The sequence below is a fragment of the Talpa europaea genome, assembly GCF_964194135.1.
Source record: "Talpa europaea genome assembly, chromosome: 9".
Classification (NCBI taxonomy): domain Eukaryota; kingdom Metazoa; phylum Chordata; class Mammalia; order Eulipotyphla; family Talpidae; genus Talpa; species Talpa europaea.
Window position 1 is genome coordinate 96,247,396 of NC_140076.1, and position 25,952 is coordinate 96,273,347.

General features: G+C 37.6%; 1 protein-coding gene across 4 annotated transcripts in view; it reads left to right on the forward strand.

Moving 5' to 3' along the window:
• Window positions 1-1,420: 1,420 nt before the first annotated feature.
• ABCD3 (ATP binding cassette subfamily D member 3) overlaps window positions 1,421-25,952 on the forward strand; it is a gene marked incomplete at both ends in the record, with an annotated part of 62,008 nt that continues 37,476 nt past the window's right edge. For 3 of the 4 annotated variants that reach the window (XM_084243664.1, XM_084243665.1, XM_084243667.1), the window contains 3 exons: window positions 1,421-1,530; window positions 19,937-19,970; window positions 24,420-24,518. In XM_084243664.1, the coding sequence (XP_084099790.1) occupies window positions 1,421-1,530; window positions 19,937-19,970; window positions 24,420-24,518 (243 nt within the window). The remainder of the gene's footprint in view (window positions 1,531-19,936; window positions 19,971-24,419; window positions 24,519-25,952) is intronic. The other variant, XM_084243666.1, reaches the window with a different exon arrangement.

A 25,952-nucleotide genomic window follows, 5' to 3' on the forward strand; every position in this document is an offset into this window, starting at 1 on the left:
CCACAGAAAAGGGTCAGAAACAATCAGACAAGCCCAGAAGGAAAAGAGCAAAATCAACATCAAGATAAAAGTTGCCATTGTCACCTCCCCACGGGTCTCACCCACATCTGTGTCACCTAGTCCACGACCAAAAGACAAGCGCAGTTTCTTCACGTGTCTCTAGGCTCCATGTGCCTCCTCCAGGTCTCCTTGCTCCATCCTGCTTCCTTCCTCAGTCTCTTCTGCAGCTTCTCCTCTTCCTGCTCAGCTCCACCCTCCCTTGGGTGGGGCAGGGAACCTGGAACTTCCCCCTTTCCTGGGGACCACCCTGTTACACTTTCACAGGTAGATTACTTAGGTATGTGTGTATTACATAAAGCTTTATTTATTTTCTGACTGACACTAGCTTTTCTCCAGTCTCAACTGGAGGCGGGGATTCACTAACTCACTGTACATATGCCAGTCTAAAAGCCAGGGCTAACAACCCTGTCTCATAGGGCCAGACAGAATAATGCTGTAATCTGAAATGTCCTTCTCATTCTGGGAGTAAGGCCAGCACCAATACAACGCACGATTGTTATTTCTGAATGTTCCTTTGCAAAGAACAGTGTTTCTCAAACTTTTTGTTTGATTAGACCCACATAAAGAAATACATTTTATACCATTACTCGGGACACAGATAGGAAAGACGAGGATGAAAATTTCTCGAAACTCCTTTATATGTGATACCCTGCAAGATTTTTTCCATTGTGTTCTGTTCTTTCCGATTTCATTAAAAAACTAAAATGGTGTTCTCGATCTACCAAACTGATTTCACAATCCCCTAAGGATTCTAACTCATAACATGGAAAACACTGAAGCTTTCCGGTTTGCAGTCTTTCTTCCCACACCTCCCCATACATCTCGGGAGACCCCGACTGTTGTTTTTATCTAGAGGATGCCTGCGCCCCCAGTCTCCTGCAAACGCTCCTCGACCTCCTCCCCAGGCTCCTTTAAGAGGGTGGTAACGGCCCATCACGGGGGTGGAGTGGCAGGTCCCACTTGGTCCCAGGCGCAGGCCAGGCCCGCTTTTCCAGTTCTGTGAAAGCCTGGGCGTGTGCGCGCCCAAGTGGGGGTAGGGATGCGCCGGGGGTAGCCAGCAGGCCTGGGAAGAGCGACCAGCAGCCGAGCTGCGCCCCCTGTGGGGGTCTGCGCGTGCGCAGAGCGCGCGCCCGGCCGGTTCCGGGTCCGCGGCGCCCGCGCACGCTCCCGCCGAGCTCCAGTCCGAGGTGGGCTCCGGCGCGCGGACGACGCGGCGGCGGCGCGCGCCAGGGGGCGGGCCCGCTCGGACGGCCCCGCCCTCCCTCCGCGCGCTCCTCTCCTCCCAGTCTCCCCCGCGCTTCCTGCATTAAAGTAGTCGCCGCCGCATTCCCCTTCCCGGCTCGCTGGCTCAGGCGGTGCCATGGCGGCCTTCAGCAAGTACCTGACGGCGCGGAACTCCTCGCTGGCGGGGGCCGCGCTCCTGCTGCTCTGCCTGCTCCACAAGCGGCGCCGCGCCCTCGGCCTGCAGGGGTAAGAAGGCCCACGATCGCGCCGCCTTCCCGGGCCCGAGAGGGCGCTCCCGGCGCGCTCCACCTCCCCGCCCGGCGCCCGCTGGACCAGTCCCCTTGCCCGGAGGGGTCAAGCGGGGCGAGCGCCGGCCGCGGCCGCTGCCAGCCTCCAATGTCAGGGTGTCCGTGTGTCCCTGCCGCCCGGCGTCCCCGGCGATCCCTGCACCCTCGCGGGGCTGGCGGGCTCCCTCTCAGCCTCCGGGGTGCGAGTCGTTCTCCACCGCCCGGGAGCAAACCAGTGCCTCGCCTCCGAGGCTGCCGCCCCCTCATGACCAGCCCCCTCGCCCTTCTCCCCCTCATGACCACCCCTTTTCTGTGTCAACTTTCTGGGTGTGTGCTGGTTTTGCCATCTCATCTCCTGAGAGACCGCGAAGTATTTGCCTTGTGGACGGGTTTGTGAGATTTGAGGAGAGGGGTTGGACTTGCCAAACTGGAGGCTGTTGGCTAAGTCAGCTGGAGGAGGTTGTGCACCATTCGCGAGGAGCTGCTGTGGAAAGGCGCCAGGATAGAACTATCCTGGGTCTGCTAGGCAGAGTTACCTTCTAAAGTGGTGTCCCCTTGGAGGTGGTCAGTGAACACCTGGCTTTTTTTTATCCTGAGAGGCTGAATCGGTTCTGGGGTTGTTGGGAAACAAGGTTCCCTCTCCTGCTAATGCAGGTGATAGGTGAAAATACTCCCAGTGAAGATCAAGGGCCTTTGTGATTATACTCCATTGTTTCCCTGCCTCCAGGAGAACTTTAAAGTTCAGGTTTAATTTGGGGTGATTATACGATTAGGGGGAGAGCTTTGTGTTATTGTTTTGGGGATACAAACAGCATTTTTTATTTTTGTTTGCTGGGAGACACTTGCCTTCAGCAAAGCAACGAGAAAAAATTCCCAAACATTCTTACAAGTCACGGGATATTTTATACGAAGTCTTGGCAGGCTGCTTTCATGCATTTTATTTCATTCCTTTCTTTGGGCTGTCGCCTTTTTTGATTTGCCTAAAATATCTGATTAGTAGGCTTTGGACTGAAACACTGACTAGTGGCCTTCTTCATAAAGTTCTTCTTCACCACCTCCTATCTTTTTTACCATGGTCTAAAGCGATGGTCTTTCATTCCCTTCCAAAATCCGTTTAGCAAAGTGGAAATGGTTAGCTGCTTTGTCTGAACAATGCATTACCTATTCACTTCTATTCGGTTTGCTTTTAAAATGATTAATTCTGGAAAACATAAGCATTTTTTTTTCCTACTGGGTTTTATATTTTTTGAGCTACTAGTTGCAAATGGAAGTTTATGTTATCTAGACATGCTAATAGAAAGTGTTACGTACTATAAAATCACTTTGAATTACATTTTTTGCAGAGAATGTTTCTGTGTAGAACAAGTGGGTGAGGGAATTTGAGTCTAGCCCTGGCTTACTTTTAGGATAAAGAAAAGTTTCTTATTGAATATTACATACATACACGAAAGTAGTCATGTTATAAATACAGAACTTGAAGAATTTTCACAACTAGAACTCACCTGTGTGGTCCTCAACTAGTTCTGCACTGGGATAAGAGCATTGTCCCAGTTTCTGGGAGTCTTCATGCTCTCTTGCAGTCACAGCTAAGGTAGCTGCTAATTTATAAGATAACAGGCTGTTGAGTAAGGAAAGTTTTGAACATAATCTAATTGGAAATAGCAAAATAGTATAATAGAATCTATCTTATTGATAATTTTAGCTCTTCGTTCCCAATTGTGAAATGCTTAAAAATCTCTTTAAGAAACTTCACAAGCATTTTGGGGGACTAAATTATGCAACAGTTAATTTACTCACCAAAAAATTGTCAATCTTTTGCATTGGCTGGAGTAAGGAAAGTATTTCATGCGTTAAATATCTTGTGGTAGGAGAATGCAAATTATGGACAGATAGACATTAACTTTAAATTACTGAGGAAAAATAAATTACTTTAAAACCATTAAAAATGTGTTGTCATATCATTGTAGGTGTTTTGTTTCCAGTCGCTATTTTTGGTACCACCATTAAAAGATTAGAAAATTCTAACGTTATGTTTTGTTTTTTTGAACATCTTTGATAACTGGGTTAATATTACTCTCAGTACTTAGTTAAAAATCTGTGACTGCTCAAACTTTTTTTTTTTGTCTAGACTATTAACAACAGATTTGTCTCAGATTTGTCTTAAAATTGCTTGGGTAATAGAGCTAGTAAGACCATTTTGACAATTATAGTACTACAGTATTCCAAACATTAGGATAATGAGTGATTTAATGTTTTGGATTATTATTAATTTTTTCAATGCAGTTTTTTTCACCAGTTAAATTATAATGACTTTTTATTATGGAAAATTTCACACATAAACAAAATAAACAATAATATAATGAACCTCCTACATACTTTACCCAAGAATTACCATACCATTCAGCCATTCCCATTTTGTCTGTATTTCCTTGCTTGTCACGCCTTATTTTTATAGGTTTTTAGGTTAAATTTAAATATATTAGGATGTTCAAATCTTAGCTTTTTAGATACATGGATACAAGCATGTGTTATACCCCATCACAAATGCGAACATTTTTATCTCCCCAGAAAGTTCCCTTGTTTTCATTCTTCCACCACTTTGTTAATTCTTTTTATCTTAGTTTTGCCTAGTCATACTTCTTATTCTACTATTTGGGGAATAGTAGAATTTTTTTACTCAAAGATAAAAGAGATGGTTTACTTCAGAAAAAGTATCTGTTTCTGAATGTTGTATTACTGTACTGGGCCCTCTCTGATGGAGAGGTATGTGTATATGTATTATACATGCATTAAAAATATAAATGCTTCTTAGGGAACTTAAAATCTTTTTAGGGAGTGGAGATTTAAATGCAAGTTCGTTAATATAAGGGGATGACAGAATGCAGTGTAGAGATGGGCATGGCTTTGAAATTCTGAGAATGGAGAGATTGTTTGGGAAGAGTTAGGGAAGAGTTTGTGAAGGATGTGAGCTAAGCCTGGAAAGGGGGCTGGAAGGGATAACTGGAGGTATATTGAATGCTATAATAGTCTTTTTAATAATCAGGTTTTTGTTACCTTTTATGATGGGAAGAAATTTTGTGATGGCTGTTCAATACATCTATTGCCTCCAGAGCTCTTTTTAAGAAACACAAATGTGCTCACGTTATTCCTTCATGTTATCTTTCAGCTATTCCCAAGAATAAAATTCTTAGCGTGAGAGAATGGTGTTCATGATCCTTGCCTGCTTCTACCCGCCCAGCCATATGGGATTAACGTGCAGTCTCGCCAGGCTCTGCCCAGCCTTTGCAGTCTGATTGTAATCTCTGCCACCCCCGTTGTTCTCCCCAGTCTTTGATGTTTGCTTTTCTCCAAGACTCAGTTTAATCAGCACTTCTATTAGGTGTTTTCTGTCTTTTTGTGATCTCCAAACTGATGTTGCTGCCTTCTGCGCCTATAATACCCTAAGTATTCCTCTAACTCTAATTGTTACTGCTCTGTATTGTGCTAGTTTGTTTTTTGCCTTCTGCCTACATTGGATTCTACGTTTCTTGAGGGCATGAACTGAGTCATCTTTAAATTCCTAGTTTGCACATGGCTTGGCACTTAGCACATGTTTATAGGGTGAACGAATGATATAGGAATGATATAGGATCGTTAGAAGAACTTTCATGGGTAATTGACAGGCAATTGGAGGTAGGAACCAGTACAAGAGTAGCAGCATTGTCTTCACAGAGGTGGTAATTGTGTACCTGAGGGTATAAAACATGAGGGATATCAATGGACCAATTTTAGAAGGCAAGGAAAGGGACCAGTGTACATTGCCAAAGTGTTTTGGATCTTAAAAAGGGCAAAACAAAACCAAAACAGAACAAAGCAGGTTTTTTCCCTTCCCATGAACGCTTGTCAAAGTTCAGATTTCTCATCTGGATTTCAGAGCCCTCCTCAATCTGGTCTCACCTTACCTGGCTAATCTTATATGCCGTTGCCTGCCAATGAATACTCCTGTTCCAAATAGGCCATTTTCTGCCCTGTGCTCTGAGTAGGCCACACTCATTCCTGGCTCTGGAGCTTTAGCCATAATATTAGCCACACGTGAAATCTCTCTGTTTTTCCTTTGCACTTCGGCTCTTATTATCCTTTATGTGTCAGGTTAGGGTCTCCCTTTCCATGAAATATGACAACTCTTGATGATTTAAATGATGATTACTACACCCCCCCTCCCCTTTTTCCCCTACATCTGTAGCATATTTAAGTTGCCATTCTTGTTTTTTATCTATTACTTGACTGAGTGTGATCTGTCAGTCAGGCCTCAGGATATAGCTAAATCCACCACCTTATGGGTGATCTTTCATCCTTTTCAAAGCCCCAAAGATGGTGGAAACATGGTTTCCTCCCAAATATTTCTGAGGAGTTTTAGTGAACTTGTGTTTGTCTTTGTCACACCTTACTTCATTTCTTTTTCTTTTTTTGCACAATGTATGCATTTTCATTTTGGTTATATTCCCCATATAGTTCCCACCCCCCTTATTTGATCCTAATCCCCCCCCCCCCACCATTGTGTCTCTGGTTTATAGTTGCAACTATACTTTCAGGGATCATTTCTATATTTTGTTACTTCACTTCTTTGCTTCTGCTCTCCTTTAGATCCCACTTAAATCTTGCGACTTGAACCTGTCTATGTGGTATCTGTCTTGATTGCTCTAAAACATAAGTCACAGATCAAGTATTTGTAGTAGAGTTTTATTGATTTTATTTGGGAGTAGTGATAGGGATCATATCTCAGCATAGTGAACAGAATAAAACAGAGACATTCTTTATAAGTTCCTTGCCATCCCACTATTGGATATTTGTTGACTATTACTTTTCCTGAGCCTCAGCCCCGTGACCTATTGCTGAATCTTTTCTGTACACCTTGGATAATCTGGTATCTCTAGCCTCAGTACCCTGCAGTCTCTCCCCAGTAACCTCTCTACAGCTTTCTTACATATTTTAATTTAGCTTTTCTTCCTAGCATCTGGTCCTTTGATTTAAACTCTAGAAGGGTCTGGATTCACTTTTCTGTTCTCCAAGACCCACTGAATATTCTGCTAAGTGCAAGCATGAGTCAGGTGTGAAGGGGTAGAGCTGCATGAGACCCTTAGGATGAACCATGAGTGGATGTTTTAGAGGCTGGCCCCACTTGAATCCTCAAAATAAAAAGGAGATGTATAACCAAATGTAATGAAGAAGGCCTTTAATGATTTGCCAGGAAAAACAGATGTGTCCAACCGATGCAGGTCTGGTCCAGAAGCAGTTTTTTCATAACTGTGCAGGTGTCTGTGGTTTGCTGGGGGTGGGGGGCTTGTTAAGTAATTACACTTTTCAATTTGGAACACATTTTGGCTGGGCGCTCTGTTTCAGGGCTTTTGCATTTGTTCCCTGCATGGACAGCTTTTTACCTTTTTATCCGCTTTGCTTACTTGCTCACCCTTTTCAATCTTTATATCAGATGTCTTCTCAGTGAAACCTTCCATTACCATTCATTTTAAAATAGCACCCTTTAGACATGACACTCTGCCCACTTCCCTGACTTTACTCTTCTTTAATAGATGTTCTGCTAGTTTAACATATTTGTCTTGTTTTGTGTGTCTCTGCTACTGGGATGTAAGTTCCTTGAGGGTAGGAATTTTTGTCTATTTTATTCATTTTTACAGCTCCAGTGGCTAAACTGGCTGACATGTTAGGCACTAAAAAATGTTTTATGGATGACTAAATCTGAGGTGCTCATTTCTTAGGCTGTGGTTACTGTTGTTTTATTTTTATTTATTTATTTATTTTTGGTGGGACCCTAGCCGGCTGCCAGGGAACGAACCAGCGCTGCAGAGGCTGCGGGCAGCCTTGCAGCTCAGCGCTCAACCACTGCGCCACCAGGGGAGGCCCACTGTTGTTTTAAATTACAAATTTTTCGTACTACAAATGTTTACTTTCTCCTTAAATATATTTTATAAGCTCTTTAGATGCTGTACCTCTCATATGCATGGGTAAAGCAAATCTCAGAAATTTATGATATCACGTTATAACTTCTTTGATAGTTAACAATGAAGTGGAAATATTAGAGACAATGTTAATAAATCAAAGATATTCCATCATGTCATCATCATAATATGTACTTTTATATTTACTGCCTTCTATTCCTCATTTATATGCATATACTTTTACATTGCTATAATGTACAAGTTTTGCTGTCTTCATTTGAAACATATATTTCTACAAGAATTTCATAGCTATACTTATAAATACACCTTTCTATGATAGAATAATTTATCCTTAAATAATTTATCTAGATTGCTGCTGTAACTTTTATAGATAATACTGTATTTTTTGTGAGCAAAATAATTCACTCAATTTAGTGAAATAATTTAGCGAAATTGTTTCTTTGGAACATGATTATCAATAGAATGAAAAGGAGTGAGGTTTCTGGTACTAAACATATTACACATACTACATTAGACATCATTTTTAAGAGTAGAATAATAGGAATGAGTGCTAATTTAATTCTTTAATCATCATTAAGTGGTATTTTATATTTTTTGGATTACTTCAGAGGTGTAAAATAATGTCACAAGATTATTGTTATTTGTGAGAATGCACATTTTTATGTGCAGCAGCTTGGTCTTATGGAAGCAGTCTGGCATGGTATAAATGTGGTCTTTGGAGTTAGCTGAATAAAAACTTGAACCCATACCTATTTGCTAGATCTGGTCATTTTTCTCATCTGTAAAAACAGAGCTAACGTTATTTACTTAGCTCAGTGCTTGTGAGCATTAAATGAGAAAATGTCTCTACACAGTACATGGACGAAGTTCAACAAAAGACAGATTTGGCTCTCCCTGTGCTTGAAAATGGAAAAGGATGCAAAACATCCCATTGGAGAAGTGTTCAGTCTTAAAAAGTTTCTCATAAGTGTTTTTGAAAATCTCTTTAAAACCTTTTTGCTCTCAGAGTTGGAAAGTATACAAGTTACTTTTATGTGACATGATGTCAAGTCCCTTTTTTCAGTTGCTGCTTCCTGAATATGATACTTTTTCTCCACCTCTATGCATTCCCGAAATGAACTCATTCTGAGTGTGGTTAGACTGGCACAATGGAATGGGTTGTTGCTGGCATTGTAGATCCTAAGCTTTTGTTAAAATAGCTTGAGTTCACGTTCATTATTATGACAGTCAATACTCTTCACGCAATATTTAGTTTACACAGTTTTTTTTTTTTCCTTTCTTTCCTCTCCTTAACATGGTTTTTTATTTTAACCCCAGCGAAGGTACTGATTTTTATTTGGGTGCATTGCTTCCTCCAGATTTTTTTTTGGATCACACACATTTAATTAGTATCACTTCTATTTATTTTCCTAATATATTGTTGGACAGGGCTAAATACGAACAGGATATACACCACACTAAAATTTCTGTTAATTGGGTATTGTATTGGGGCTCACCTTTTTATATCTTTCCCTCTGGTAATCACCTGGCACTCTTGAGACAGGGATAGGCATCTCGTCCCTACAGAGGCATAATTCTTCTGGGGGATGTGTCTGCTGGAGCCAGTTTTACTACTGGTCATGTTAGGGGGAAAAGGATCGTTCAATATCAGGGCTGCCCTATAACAGTCAGGGAGCTGAGATGAGACCCTAGGGCAGTGTGTGGCATAGAATCATTTGCAGAAAAAATGTGGGAAATATGTGATTTGGTACATCATCAAATACTTTGTAACATAAAAAGTGAAGTTTACAGAATTTTCATGATCCCTTCAGAAGAGAAGAAAATTTGTTTGGTCCAACATGACTTTTTGGGGAATTCTTGCTTGCACCTAGAATTTGCCACATTCTTTTAAGGGTCCATGCCAAGCTGTAATTTTTCCCAGGATCAACATCCAACTCATCCATGATCCTAATATGTTGCAATAAAATATAAACTGGAATTATGAAGAAGAAAAATTGGCTCTTTGTAATTTTCTTTGGACTTATATTTGCCAAATAAAATTGTATACAAAATGAGTACTGTTTTTCTCTATTGTTACTTCTTTTGGAAAGATTTTTGTGGAATGTTAGAGTTGCTTAAAAATGCTAGTTGTAGTCATTTCTACAAAAAAAGAAAAAAGGCATCAGGCCCTCACTTAAGACTGTGACTTTTATTAGAACATTATTTTTATGAGAAAATCACTTTTTGTTTTAGGCATCTCTGTCCAAAATATAGCTTTCCGTAAACAATAAGGATAAAATGCTCTGGATAACCAATAGTTGTATCCTTCAGTGGCAACTATTAAATGCATTAAGATGGTTTGAAGCTTTATTAGTTAATGAATGTGCTAAAAGATTTTTGATTAGCAGTCCCAAATGAATGTAGTTAAATATAAAATTAAAAATAAAACTCATCAAAGATAATTAATTTGATATCTGTGAATAAATATAGCAGTCTCATATGCCATTGTCATGGTAAATGGTAACATCATCCTACACTTAAATGTAGATTATATTGGTCAGTATGGGGTGGGGGGAGTGGCTTTAGACCCTTCCTCCACAGAGGGCTGAAATTCATGGGTGCTCAAGTTCCTCATATAAAATAGTGTCCTGACTCCATGTAACTTATGCACATCCTCCTGGATTCTTGAAATCCCTAGATTATCTGTTACCTATTATAATGTAAGTGTTAGGTGAATAGTTGTTAGATATATGTGTGAATATGTGTACATACACTAGGTGTTTAGGGAATAATGACAGGAAAAGTCTGCCTATGATCAGAGCAGACTTAGTCATTATAGACATCACTCCATAAATGTATCTTCAGCCTGCATTTGGTTGAATTCTGTGGATATGGAATTTGAGGATATGGAGGGCTAACTCATGTATGACTTTCTGCCTGAGAAGTTAACTCTTGGCATTTAAAATAAATGCACTATGAGGAATGAAGCAGCTCCTCTAGGTAAATAATAATTTAGTTATTTAGTCCTCATAATCTGTATGTTACTATATGCCACCTTTAAAACACTATATGCTTTCCTAGACCTATAAAGTAAGCAATAAGACATGGTGTTTCCTCAAGGGAAAAAGTCCTACCTAAAGTCATCATCTATCATGGTTATGGTCACACCTTGGAGGTATTGTGGGTTTGCTTCCAGACCACTGCAATAAAGGAAATACCACAATAAAGCAGCATGAGTTTTTTGTCTTCCCAGTGCATGTGAAAGTTATGTTTGTACTATATTGTAGTCTCTTAAGTAAGCAGTAGCATTATGCTTAAAAAAGTGACTGACAAGCAGTGAGCATATGCTGTTGGAAAAATTGTGCAGATTTGCTGGACGCATGGTTGCTATAAACCTTTAATTTGTAAAAAATGCATTATCTGCAAAGCACAATCAAGTGAAGTGCAACAGAATGAGGTATGCCTGTATTTCACTGATTTGCACTTTTTAATATTTTTCACATTTTAACTTCTCTAAAATTTGGGTGCAATTTTCAGTGATGTATCTTAGCTTTGATTAAGCATGTCCTTTGTCTAATGCCTGTTTTTAAATTACTTGTAAAAGCACAATTCAACTTTCATCAAACTCATTCTTTTGACTCTAAATTTAGTGTTATTGTTGTTCTGTCTTTAGTGTATCTTGGAGGGGAACTTAAGCTAAAGGAAAGAAGAAATTGAGGTAAATCAGATCTTTTCCTCGTTCTCCAGCAAGGACTGGAGGAAGTAGGTTGGCCTGGAAATCAAAGACTCACTCAAAGAAAGGAATCTAAAGATCATGTATTAACTCAGATGCTGTTTTTTTTAAATTTTTATTTTTATTTAAGCAGGGTTCTTTTTTTAATTTTTAATTTTTATTTATTTATACAAGCACTGGGTACAGTCAGAAGTGCAGGAGGGTGAGAGAATTCACCAGAGCCAGAGCAGGGAGCAGAACAGGCAGAAGGACGGAAGTACACTGCTGAGGGGAGCAGCGGGCGGCAGGAGAGGTCTGCGCACCACGTGGGACCCTCCTCCGGTGGCCTGAGTGCAGCGGGGGAGCAGCCGGGGATCGAACCAACCGGCGCTGCAGAGGCTGCTGGCAGCTTTGCAACCCAGTGCTCAACCGCTGCGCCACCGGGGAGGCCCAGATGCTGGGTTTTTGATGTTTGGTATAAAGATGAATAAGAGATCCTGTTTTTCAGAGTTGGGGATTATGATGCAAGCCTGCACCTTAATTTAGGATTTAATCCTAGTTGCTGAGGGCACAAAAGTAAGATTGACTTATCTCTTTCCTAGATGGATCTTGTAGTAGAAGAAGACAGAACCTGCCTCATGTTAGTTTTGGTCACCTGGGTAGATTACAAAATTAAGTTAGAAGAATTCAGACTATTGAGAGAATCCTTTACCTTAATAATTAGCACCAAATTTCTAGTTATAAAATAAACATCTATTAATAGTGGCATTCTATTTAAAATATTGTTCTCCATTTAACTATTAATACAGTTTTGTTGCATTAGGAAATTAGATTTAAGGTATTTTCAGCTACACATTCATTTGCTTTTTTCTGGAAGTAATGCCAAGATGTGTTGTTTAGTAAAGGGGTAGGCGGGGAAGAAGAGGGGGAGAGAATAAGTAGTTTGTTACCATTTTTTTGTGTTAGTTTTCAAATTAACTGTTGATGAGTGATAACATTTCGGTATGTATTTTATCACTGACTTAACAAAATAGCTTCCTCTCCCTTCGTTGGAGAAAATATCATTGGAGAAAATATCAAGGTGAGAGGAACTACAACATTTCTCTACTATATTCTATTTTATGTTTGTTGTCTGTAGGTATGCTAAGCATTGAGATAGCAAATTGAGTCAACATTATTTCTGACTTTGGTCTTGTGGAAATCCAAATACATAGAAAATGTTTACAACTCAGTATGCCTAGACCTGTGGTCGGGAACACCATTCTGTGGGAGGGAACACTGAGTGGGAAATGTTTCTTTCTTCTGTTTATGTGGGAAATTTTCACATTTGAGCCTGACCTTAAGAAATGGGTAGTTTTCCACTAAAGAATAAAAGGCATTCTACCTAGGAAAAGCAGCCTGAGCAAAGGCATGGAGTTATTAGGGTCATGAACTGAAAAAAAGGACTGTAAGAACAGAAAACTAGAGATTACTGTTAGCTATTATTGAGTACTTACCATATTTTAGGCATTGTTCTAAATAGTTTACATTTACTCCTCACAACAATCTTTTGAGGTTGTTGTTTTATTGTCTTCTTTTTACCAGTGAGGAATCAGAAAAGTAAAAATGGTATCTGGTTATAAGAGTTCTTGTTTAAATTGATCATATGGGAAGGTAAAAGACAGAATAAAGCATTCTTATCCACCCTTCAGATGTACTTAGATTCAAAGGAATAGCACTATCATTCAGTGGTTTAAAAAGGAGTCTTATGTTAAATTCAAAGTGAATTGTTGAAATTTTATTGCGGAGTGAAAATCTGGTGTTTGTGAAGCCATTTTTAAAGTGGACCCAGGCAGCCATTTAAGAAAAATTGCATTATCTGTCTTGTTTGAACTGGGACAAGGACCTTTGGACCAGAGCAAATAGCAGTTTTTTTGTGAACCCTTGTTTGAGCAATGAGCAAAAGGGACATCTTGATCACTGGAACTGATGAGTATGGACTTTTACCAGAAGATGAAATCAGTAACCAACTGTCTATACCAAAAATATCAGTAGTTGGGACTTGTTAATCAGCTTTTTTCTTTTCCTTTTTTTTTTGGCTTTTCTTTTCTTTCTTTCTTTTTTTTTTAAAGATTTATTTATTTATTTATTTATTTATTTATTTATTTATTTATTTATTTATTTATTTATTTATACAAGCACTGGGTACAGTAAGAAGCACGGGAGGGTGAGAGAATTCACCAGAGCCAGAGCGGGGAGCAGAGCAGGCAGAAGGACCGAAGTACACTGCTGAGGGGAGCAGCGGGCTGCTGGAGAGGTCTGTGTGCTATGCAGGACCCTCCACCGGTGGCCGGGGAGCAGCCAGGGATCCAACCAGCTCTGCAGAGGCTGCGGGCAGCTTCGCAACCCAGCGCTGTGCCACCCGGGAGGCCCAATCAGCTTTTTTCTTTAACCACTTAGCTCATCTTTCTCCTTTTTCTCCTATAAACCCTCAATTTTTATCCTTCCTCTATGAATCTCTGTATTCCAGATTGCAATCGTTTGATCCCAAATATATGCATGTTCCCATATAAGTTATTTCCTGGTTGACAATAGTATATTAATATTAAAATACGGTCATGGTGAAATATGCTAAGATTTTAAAAACCTTTTTATTGTATATTATACTAAACACAGAAAAATGCATAAAACTAAATGATTTTTTTAACTACCCTTTCCAAGGAGGAAATACATTCTTGCAAACCACCCCACGAATCTTCCACATGACCCTTCCAATCACAGCCTCTTCCCTCCTAGCTGTCTTGACTTCTATATGAATTGTATCTTCGCATTTCTTTGTAATTTTATCACCCAAATGTGCATTCCTAAGCACGTTTAGTGTTTGTTTTTTGTTTAAGGCTCTTAATCTATGTGTCCTCCTTCCACCTTTCTATTTTCTTATAGTACATTTGTTGAAGCAGACAGTTATTTTGACCTACACAGATTTTGTAGTCTGGATTGTGTCAATTGCATAATTTCTCTTCTCTGTGTCTCCCATAAATTGGTAGTTAGATCTAAAAGCTTGATCAGGTTTAGATTTTTTTTGTGTTTGCTTTTGTAAAGAACTGTATTACGTATTCATGTGGTATACTCTCCATCAAGAGGTGTGGGGGAGGAGAGGAAATTTCTCTGCCCTTCTGGCATCTTCTTGGCTTTGTCCAGTAATCAAATTAACATCAGACAGATTAGTCAGAGAAAAAAATCAAATTTAATTATGTCCATGGAATCCACTTAGACTTGGACTTCAGCATCAGTGAGGAAAAAGGAGGTTGTATGTTCTGGGCTAAGGATTGGAACCGGCTCCTGAGACTTGAAGTAAAGAGGAGGGGATGGGGGCTGACATGATAGAGGAGAGGGTTACTCACATGACAACAGTCAGATGCCCAGTAATTAAAAGTTTGCCCTGCCATGCAGATAGGTTTCTCCAACAGAAAGATTGGTTGTGGTAATAACACTAAATTTTGGGTTTGACCCTCCAATTTTCATTCTTCTAGGTCATTAAGGGAGTGGTAAAATTGTCTTGTGAGCTTGCAGGGCCTCGATTGACCTCAGCTTAGAATAATCCACATGTCAAAGTGAGGCATTTTGGGAAGGGCTTATTCTGAGCATTTAGGAGGCCTGTTCTTTAAGTTCATAGTGCTGATTGTTTTTCTTTCTGTGATTTTATAAAGAGAAACTTCTTTATTTGGTCATTGATGGTGCAATTTAGTTAGGAAAGCAAAAAACTTAACCAGTTTTTATAACAATACATTAATTCCCTATTGTTCTCCCAAGGTGACCCTCTTCTTAAGTGTCATTATGAACCTATTAACTTACTGTAAGTAAATAATGCTCACTTTTTCACAGATGCTTATGGGCATCATATATTTTATGAATACAGTGAATCGTATAGACAAAACGAAATGTACCTCAGTTATCAACTCTTGGCATTGGAATTATATAGAAATTTTAGGATTTGGATGTTGAGATTTTGATGAGGGTTGCTTCTGATCTACAGATTAATTTCTAATATTGGTTATATTGTCCTAATTTCTTTTCCCTAGTCTTTTATTTTGTTTCCTCCCTTCTTTAGAGGGAGTTACTGTTTATTAATTTTATGTGTTTTGGTGGCAGTATTAAGGAACAGTTAACCTCATCTCCCCCTCCTGCACCCCTGCAACAATAAAGAGCAAATGAAATGTACTATTCTGTTAGGTTCTTAGGAAGAAGTCTCTCCTAGGTTTTGGTCAAATCTTTTTTTACAGCTTCACTGAAGCATTATTGATATACAATAAATTGCTTCTATTTGAAGTATACAACTTGCTGAGTTTTTATATGAAAACACCTGTGAAATCATCACAATACTCAAGATAATGAACATTTCCATCACCCCAGTGTTCCTTATGCACTTTTGTCTGCCACCAGCCTGAAACAACTGATCTGCTTTCTACCTTCAACTACTTTCTGTAACTACAGATTAGTTTTGACTGCTGTAAAATTTCACACAAACAAAATCATATACTACATACATTTTCGTTTAGTTATTTTGAATAGGAATAATTTTGAAATTCATCCATGTGGCATGTATCAATAGTTTGCATTTTAAAAAATATCAAGTATATTTTATGGATATACCACAGTGTTTTAATCTAGCCACATGCTGATGGTATTTTGATTGTTTCCAGGTTTGGGTTACTAAAACATGAAGCTGCTCTGAACATTTGTGTGCAGGTCTGTGTGTGGACTTATGCTATCATTGCTCTGGAGCAAATAGTAGTAGGAGGAATGAGTTGTATGGCAGGTATATGTGTGGTTAGCTTTTTAAGAAATTGCTAAACTTTTCTAAAGTGATTTTATTATTTTACTATTTATATTCCCATTAGCAGTGTAAGAAAACTTTAGTTGTTCCACATCCTTGGTAACACTTTGTATGATCAGTCTTTTTACTCTTAGATATTCTAGTGGATGTGTGTAATGGTTTCTCATTTTGATTTTAATTTGTTTACTTAAGAACTAGTGATTTTGAGCATTTACCCTGTGTTCATTTTCCATCTGTACATTTTTTGGGGGCAAAGTGTTTAAATCTTTAAATTAATTTTCTTATTCAACTCTGTTTGTTATATATTGTGATTACAACTTTTTTTTTTGGAATATGTGTTTTGCAAATGTTTTCTAGTTGGTGGCTTCGCTTTTAATATTCTTAATGGTACTTTTGAACATTTTTAATTTTGGTGAAGTCTGACTTACAATTTTTTCTTGGATTGTTTGTGCTTTGTGTGCCCTGTTTAACAAATAGGTGTTTAACTCAAGGTTACTAAGACCTTATGTTTTATTCTACAAGTTTCATAGTTTAAGCTCTCACATGTAGGTCTGTGATCCATTTCAAGTTAATTTTTTAAAAATCTATGATGTGTAGTAAGGGTTGAGGTTACTTTGGGGGGGTTATCATTTATTAAAATAAAATAATTTTTATTAAAAAACATTTATTAAAATAATATCCTTCCCCACTGAAGAGTGCCTTAAATCAGTTGGAGTGATGTGTGTGTGTGTGTGTGTGTGTGTGTATCCTCTTTGATTACCTTAGTTTTATAATAAGCCTTGAAATCAGTTACAGTTTCTTTAGCTTTGTTCTTTTTCAAAATTTCTTGGTTTTTCTAGGCCCTTTGTATTTCCATTTCAATTTTAGAATCAGCTCCTCCTTACTCTACAAAAAAAGCCTGATGGGATTTTGACTGGGATTGTATTGAATTTTTAATTCAATTTGGTGAGAATTGACATCTTAGTAATAATGAGTCTTCTGATCCATGAGCATGCTATATCTCCCTACTCTTTAAATTTTTCTACAGTCCATTGTAGTTTTTAATCATACAAGTCTTGCACATCTTTTACCCCTGATGCTTTTGTAAATGGTATGTTTAAATTTTCCATTTCCAATTGCAGTTTGCTTGTATATAGAAATAGAACTGATGTTTATATAGATATTTTATTCTGGAACCTGGCTGAACTCACTTAGCTTTTTTGTGGATTCCTTTGGATTGTCTACTTAGATGCTTATAAAGTTTGGAATAAAGAATTTTACTTCTTCCTTTCCATTCTGTGTGCCACTTTTTTTCTGATTATTGCATTATTTTCTGACTTGTATCCTCTGGGAAGAATATTAAATAGTGGTGGTAAGAGTTGGCATCTCTGCCATGTTAGAGAGACTCAGATCTTACAGAGACTCAGTCTTTCATCAATAATAAGTTGTAATAATAGCTGTAGGTTTTTTTTTATGCCTTAAACATTTTATTATATGTCAATTTATAAATAACTTGATAAATAACCAAGATATTTTTGTTAAGTATTGATTCTTTTTTGATTCTTTTTTTTTTATTTTTTACATCATTGTTCATTTTTAAACAATATTTGCCTCCCCCCACCCCCTCAGGTATAGTCCCCATAGAGTTTCCTTCACCAGTGCACCTGTGCACCATCACTTCAGTCCCCTGTGCTCCTCTCTCCCTCCCTCTGATCCCTCTCCCTCCTCCTCCCCTGCAGTGTGTCTCTGATTTATAATTGTCTGTGTTTGCTTTGCTGTGTTTTGTACTGTTACTATTTTTTTACACTGATATCTTATTTGGTTCCCCTATATTTCTGCTATAAGTGAAACCATCCGATATTTTTCTTTTTCCTTCTGGCTTATTTCACTGAGCATAATTCCTTCTCGTTCCATCCAAAGTTGCTGTGAATGGCATGAGTTTATCTTTTTGATTGCTGAATAATATTCTATTGTGTATATATGTCACATCTTCTTGATCCAGTCATCTGTTTTTGGGCATTTGGGTTGTTTCCAGGTTTTACCTATTGTAAATCGTGCTGCAATAAACATAGATGTATAGATGTTCTTTTGAATCAATGTTTTTGTGTCCTTTGGGTAGATGCCTAGTAATGAAATTGCCGGGTCATATGGTAGCTCCATTTTTAGTAGACTGAGGAACTTCCAGACAGAATAGCTGTAGGTTTTTAATTGATATACTTTGTCAGAATGAAGAAGATCCTTTGTATTCCTCGCTTGATCAAAGTTTGGGTTTTGTTAAAGGTTTTTTTTCTTTATCTATTGGTAAGATCATATGGCTTTTCTCTTTTTAGACTAATAGCACTCTACAGAATGTTGGACCTTGCCGGAGTCCAGCTCCGGTGAACAAGGTTGAGAGAAGAATCTGATTGAACTGAGGAAATTATCAAGAAATGACAGACACAAAATAGAGTTTAAGAGAAGAGGGAGCCAGGGTATGCAAGGCCTCTCATTGGTGCTCAAGTGTCCTGAGTGCCTGGTGCAACTCATTTTTATTGATAAAAGCAGCCCCCTCCCTCAGGTTAATTACAAGGCAATGAAAGTATTCTCTTAGCATTTGGCCTTGTCTGGGCACACATTCACGGCCAAGGTTCTGCGAAATCAGGTTATTCTGTTTCTTTTTCTAATCTAGTTTGTCCCCCAGATTAATTTCTAGTTTCGCAGACACAAGAAAGAACACCCCAATCTGTATAGCCATGACCTTGATGTCTTGTCTCAGTGCTACATGCCTTAGGGGTTTCCAACAGGACCTCAACTAGGTGTTGCCCAAAGAGGGTTGAGTAATATGTGACCCACGGGACATGGAGTCTTGCTACCCAGATGCCCCTTCAAAGAGGGCCTTACTCTTCAGATGTTAGGAATGCAGTAACTCATTCTACTCACACCTTAGGAGCTGCCTTATCTGCTGAGCCCCCTCCTTCAAGGGCATAACCTCCCTGAGGCAGCATTTGCAGCCTGCAATAGGATGAGGTGTAAAGACCCGGCCATTTCAGCCACTCACAAAGCATTTTGATAGACAGTACTTGCTTCAGGTCTTCCCACTTGACTGGTTGAAATTTTGTTGGGCCTGCATTACAGTTTAAATTCTGCCCAAACTTGTCTTAACCTTCCTTTCATTGGTGTTGATCCCTAGTAAACATTTTATACCCCAATTTCCATCTGCTTTGGAGAAGCCAACTTGCAGTAGCTCCTCATCTCATGGAATTAATTTACTGGGAGGAAATATCCATCAAACAAGCAATTAAAAATGTGATAATTATCATATAGAAGCACAGTATGGCATGGTAGTGTATGTTATGAAAAGTATTTATGCTTTGTTATTGTATTGTTAAAGGAGGCAACCTGAGTTGGTAGTCAGACGTGGGTTCAAATGCCAGATTAACTATTGTGAGTAGTATGGACCTTGGGCATGCTTTTTTCCCAAGCTAGTTTCTTCAGTTGTAACATGGGAAGAGCGCACCGTGTCTTACCCTTTAGGCAAATAACCTGGGCTTGCTCTCGTGGTTCAGCAGTAAGGGAAATGGCCCAGTGTACAAATATTTTTCTTGCCTTTGCTCGTGTTTATTTGCTAACATCTCAGTGGCCTTATTTCAAGGATGGAAAAATAGATTCCATCTCTCCCAGGGAATTTGTAAAACAAGTCTCTGTAAAAATTACCAACATAGTGCCTGATGTTTGATAGTAGTAGGTAACATTTATTGAACATTCTGTGTAAATAATACTTAGTAAGAGACAGCTAGACTATTCATGTAATATATTTTGTCCATGTGATATGAAGAAAGTGGAAACTCACTTGGAGAATTTAGTGTGTTCTATTGCTATCGTAAAGTAATTTTTATGATGAAATAGTTTGCAAATAAATCTCTCTCCTTTTTCTTTTTCTCTACAGTAAGAAAAATGGAAAACAGCCATTACAGAGTGAGGTAAAATTTTAAATCATCTATTCTGGGATTACTTGTACTTCTTTTATTTTATGATTTTGAATTAGAATAGAATCATAGAATTTTAGAATTAAAAGGAAACCTAAAGATCTCCAATTTATACATACTATAGTACTTTTTTTCTGAAATGGAAATCCTTACTAGGTGACTTCTAGTTATTTACTTGAATCTGTTCATTTGATGGAGATTTATTTACTCTAGGCGGCAGCTGTTAACTTTATTAGTTCTAGCTTGTGAGCTCAGGCTTCCACCCTCTAGCTTTGTGGTGAATGATTCTATTATAGACAAGTCTACTCTGTTTTCTCTAGTAGACTATCAAATGCTTGAAGAGGTATCTTCTGAGGTTTTTTTTCCCTCCCATGTTAAGTAACTCTCATTTCTTTAAGTGTTTCTTACATGTTTTGATCTTTTTTCAATTCTGTATCTATTCCTCTGGACTCACAGCCATTAGTTTTTTGAGCTATGATTAGAATAAGTCGTCCACATGTGGTCTGACTAGCGTGGACAATCTCAGCACTATTGCATCTCTTGCTACAAACATCATCTTGCTAAAACTTAGCCTAAAATTTGCTTTTGCTTTTTTTTTTTTTAAGCCATAACTGTTGTTTCCATTGAGTGGAATTTATTGTAAGTTATAACCTTCAGATAGATATCTTTCTGATAAACAGCTCCATTGACAAGTCTGTATTCATCAGTTAATACTAACTTTGTTGAGATATAATTCATATGCCATAAAATCCATCCATTTAAGTGTACAATTCAATGGTTCTTAGCTTATTTGCAGAGTTGTGTGACTGTCACCACTGTCTAATTTTAGAAATTTTTTGTCTCCCATACCCATTAACTTTCGTTTCACTGCCCTCTTCTCCTAACCCCTGGCAACTAAGTTGGCTTTCTATGTCTATAGAATTGTCTGTTTTGGACATTTCATATAAATAGAATTTCTCAATATATGGTGACTGTCTATGTTTGATATCTTTCATGTAGCATGATTTTTTCAAAGTTCATTCACGTTGTTGCACATATCAGAATTTAGTCTTTCTTTTTTTAATTTCCAAATAATATTCTGTTGTATAGATATACCACATTTTGTTTATCCATTCATCAGTGGAAGGATATTTAGGTCACTTCATTTTTTGGCTGTGCTGAATATTGCTGCCATGAATACTGTGTGGACTTAAGTTTTCATTTCTTATGGTCCCTAGGAGTAAGTTTGCTGGGACGTAGGATAACACCATTGTTTTCTTTTAAGTAAACATTAATTTATTCCTGTAAATGTCAACTTACTAGATTTATTCCAGTGTCTTTACTATTAGTGTGATTTTAAATACAATTCTAACATCTAGTATTTAGGAAGAAGGTATTATCTACAAATTCAATTTGCTGCCTTTCCCCCCTCAGAATTGCTGATGGCATTGACTAGGTAAGGGTCAAGGAAATTATTCTGTGGCATCTTTTAATTTGTGGGTTGTTTTTGTTGACTATGGTTTATTCACTGTGATATTACCCAACTGTAGCAAAATCTGTTCCTTATCTCTCCATTAAGGCCATAATAAATTTATTCAAAGCATCAAATTTCTTGATTAACTTAAGTCCATCTTTTAGTAAATATTAAGTGAACCCACTCAAAAATGCCTGGCATTGTTTTTGGCACTGGGTGTACAGCAATCCTAAAACAGTCCCTACCCTCATGTAGCATACTTTTCACTTGTCAGCTAATATATCAGTATGATAACAAAGAAGAAAGTTAGGACATGACTTACTCCTAGTAAAGCCATGCAGATTTCTAGTGATTAGTGATTCTTAAGGTTTCCCAAATCCTCCATATTGTCTAGTCTCTGAATATTCCAGGTTGACATTAAAATCACTATTCTTTAATTTCTATAATTGCTCTTCCCCAGTCTTTGAAAAATAGACAAGATAGACTTATCTCTAGTCTTCTGGCATACCCACAAGTTTAGAATGTCTCACATCTAAATTATATTTTAGTAATCAGATCTTAGTTATCTTAGTGATATCCACTCTGCATTATATCATATCTACAAGTTTTAGGACATCATTGAAACTAACCAGTACAGCTAAATTAATGTACTTTTTTTGAAGTTTTTCTATTTTTTGCTCCCCCCTTTTTAAAAAAGATTTATTTATTTATTTATTTATACAAGCACTGGGGACAGTCAGAAGCGTGGGAGGGTGAGAGAATTCACCAGAGCCAGAGCAGGGAGCAGAACAGGCAGACTGACAAAGTACACTGTTGGGGAGAGCTGCGGGTGCGGCAGGAGAAGTCTGCGTGCCATGTGGGACCCTTGCTTGTGGCTGGGGATCGAACTGGTGCTGGAGAGGCTGTGGGCAGCTTTGCAGCCCAGCGCTCAACTGCTCAACTGCTGTGCCATCGGGGAGGTCCCCTCTTTTTTTTTTTTTTTTTAGCATATTCTTATTTTCTAGTTATATAGTATAAACAAAGTAAGTTTAAGTTAGATTAAATAGTTGCGGTAAAGGATATAAGACAGTATGCACACTGATAACCACTTTGTGTAGTTTTTAGGCTGTGTACAGCTGTACATGGGCACATATATGCTAAAATGAGATCCGGTACATGTGTGTTGAATTAGCAGTTAGTGTCTCTAAATGGAAGGCCGTGTTCTCTGTTTTTGCTCATTAGACTTTTCTAACTTTTCTACAGTGAATGTGTTATTTATGAAGGAAAGCAATTAAAGGGGGAAATTTTTTTCACTGAATTTTTTTCTAATCTTTGGTGGGATTTGGTGGGGTGAGAATTTTCATAAAAATGAGATTTAAGTAGAAAAAGATTTCATAGAGCTAGAAAATAGTTGACTTGATTTTAAAATACTTAATTTCCTTGTAATACACATGGTATAAAATTCAAAATGTATGACAGCAAACACTGTTGGGTTTGGTATTTACACCATCCCCAGACATGTTTTTATACATATGGGGTATGTGTTTGTATGTCTCCATGAACAATATAGGTGGGATTATTTTATATGTTGATAATTTTAATAAACTGAATCATTCTATGCATTATTTTTCTTTTTCTTAGGCATATTTTAAAGATCTATCTGTGGTGGGTAGGGGTAGCTCTTGTTAATTTAACTGTTCAAATCTGTTGTATAAATATGAGCTTCCCTTTTTCAAATTGCATATCTTATTATTGATATAATTTAGGTTTTTAATTTTAGGGTATTATAAACAATGTGTAAATTTTTTTTTCATTTATGTATTCTAGCATATCTGCAGGATTACCTATAGGATAAGTTCCTAAAAATAAATTTTCTGGGTTATTTTACATTTTACAGTCAGTGTACATTTTACATTTTGACACTTGCTACATATGACTTATACCAATTTACACTTTCCCCAACAATATGCAGGAGTACTTACACTCTTGTCAGAACCATATGGCCTTTTATTTTCTGTGCTGTTTCAAACATCTGTCTTTTTCAGTCAATTCTTGTTCATCTTTCCTTTTTAAGTTGATTGACATATCAGTAAGAACTGCTCATTGCCCTTTAGCCTTATTACCTCTTGAATGTTAGGTAGACATTTTTTTTCTGGTTGCATTATCTAATGGTTTATTTGCTTTTTCTATAATTAACATGTTAAATTTTTATCAACCAAGTGTTGTTTTTTTTTTAATTAAAAAATGACTGGGAAAGGTAGAGGTGGAGAAGGTCAATTGTGAATTTAAAACACTTTTTTTTGGAGAGACTAGTGTTTGTAAAATACACTGTCTCTGTAAGCATTCTCACTTAGATTGGTTTCAGGTATGGATTTTATTGTATTTTAAGAAAGGTAGAGCACCCTGTTATTTCCTCAGCCTTTCTGGCCAGCCCAGCTTTCTTTGCAGAAAACACTAATTGTGGCAAGAATATAGGTCCCTTTATAGATTGAAATGTAATGAAGTCAAGTCACCTTTCAGACAGCTTAAAAAAATAGGAGCAGTGATAATACAAATAGAGAAAATGAAAGAGGGAGAATTACATACAAGTTAGCTGCTGATATTTTTAAGTGATTCTGTGTTACTTTGACTCTCTTTTACCTGTCTTGGGCCACATGTGCTACTATCCCTTACTCACTGCTCCAGCCAGTGGTTTTTTTATTGTTCCTCAGCATGTTCAAGAGGCTCTTACCTTGGTATTTTGCACTTGCTGTTTCTGTTATTTGCAGTATTCTTCCAGATACTCACATGGCATCAAAACTACTTTCTCTCTATTTTAAATTATATTATTTTTTTTATTGCAGTAACATTGATTTACAACACCTCTTCAGATATATGTTACCACACCTCACTCAGCACCAGGACTCCCACAGTTTTCTACTACACATAAGGCCCCCTGTACACTTTGCTCCTCAGTCTTGTTGTACGTTTATTATAGCCATCTTAAAAACTTTTTTTTTTTTTTAATGTAGAAAGAGGGGAAAAAAGAGCGAGCTATGGTGGACAAGGTGTTTCTTTCAAGACTTTCACGGATTCTGAAAATCATGGTTCCTAGAACATTTTGTAAAGAGGTAAGTCTGATGAAATTAATAATGTTAAGTGTTCAGCTTTCAATGATTCATGAGATTGGAATAATAAAATTATAAAGCTCTTGCTATAGCAGGTTAAATGTTCTCTACATAGGTAAGGAAGGCTTCTAAATTTTTTTCTTTAAATCATTTCCTGTCATTCAAGTATCCTTGTTCAGTGCCAGTTTTTAAATAGTTTTCTCTTGTTTACAAAAGATTATTTCATTGTATTTTATGTTAAACAGCAGAGTACTTCAGCTACCCTGATAGGTTAAATATTATTAGTAAAAATAGGTTATATTTTGAAAGACAAATCTTCCTATTACATTGAGATGTTAGTAAGTCACACTGATATGGTATGTGTTTGAGAGTTGCTTTTCCATGTTTGATTAAATTGGTTAAGATATCCAAAATGATACTGGAATTCTGGCATTTTCATAAAGTGAGCTGGTTGTAGGAATTAAGTTTTATTGTCCCTTTCTTTTGCCCTTTTGTTGAATTATCTGTCATTATTTGTTAGTATCTTAAATGATTATTAAAATAATGATGTATCTCCATCTCTAATCCCCAAGTGATCTCCTTTTATATAACTCTTAACTATCGTCACCTTTGATTGTTTCTCCTCCCCAGGCCTCATCCTTTCGTTACTGGGTTCTGATGATTTTTCCTTCTACATATTCTTAACTTGGCTATTATCGTTTCCTTCAGTTAGTCTCAGTTTAAGTAATCTCTTTTTAATCTTTCCGGCAAAATATATCTTCTTAAAACATAATGTTACCCATTGTTCAAATTTTAAAAATAAGCTTTATAATTTCACTAGCATGAAAAGGATAAGTTACAAAAGCACTGTAATTTCCAAAAGAATGCACATTGTTCATCACATTGAATTGCTCTCCTTCCCTTCAGTTTAGCAGCATGTTGATTTTGCCCTTAAGAAACTCTAAAAAATAATATTTATTTGTTTTTTCTAACTAGACAGAAATGTATTCCTTGAATTAAAATTGGAAATACAGATGGAAATTTTTTCTTGGTGTCTGTTACCCTTCCACTCAGAACTTCTGTCCTTATTTTGGTGTGTTCTTCTTGTGTGAGAGCATGTATTTTCATAAAAATGAGATCACACTGACACCATCTCTAAATTAACCTGTTTAATTCTCATTTTCTGGCTAGCTTTCTAAAACCATAGTAAAAACATTTGGGATTCTTTTTTTCTTGTAGGGTAAATCACAATCTAACTTCAACCTTCCTTTCAGTTTCATTTGCTTAGAAGATTCCTAGCTGTTTGATAGCCAGGCCCAACACTCATGTCTGTGACAACCCGTCCCTACCCCCAGCAGCGCCAAGTATGATTTGAAAAATAGTTTAATGCCCATTACCTTCTTTGTGAAAGTTTCCCATGATTTTTCAGGCATAGTCATTTCCTCCTTCCATAACCAA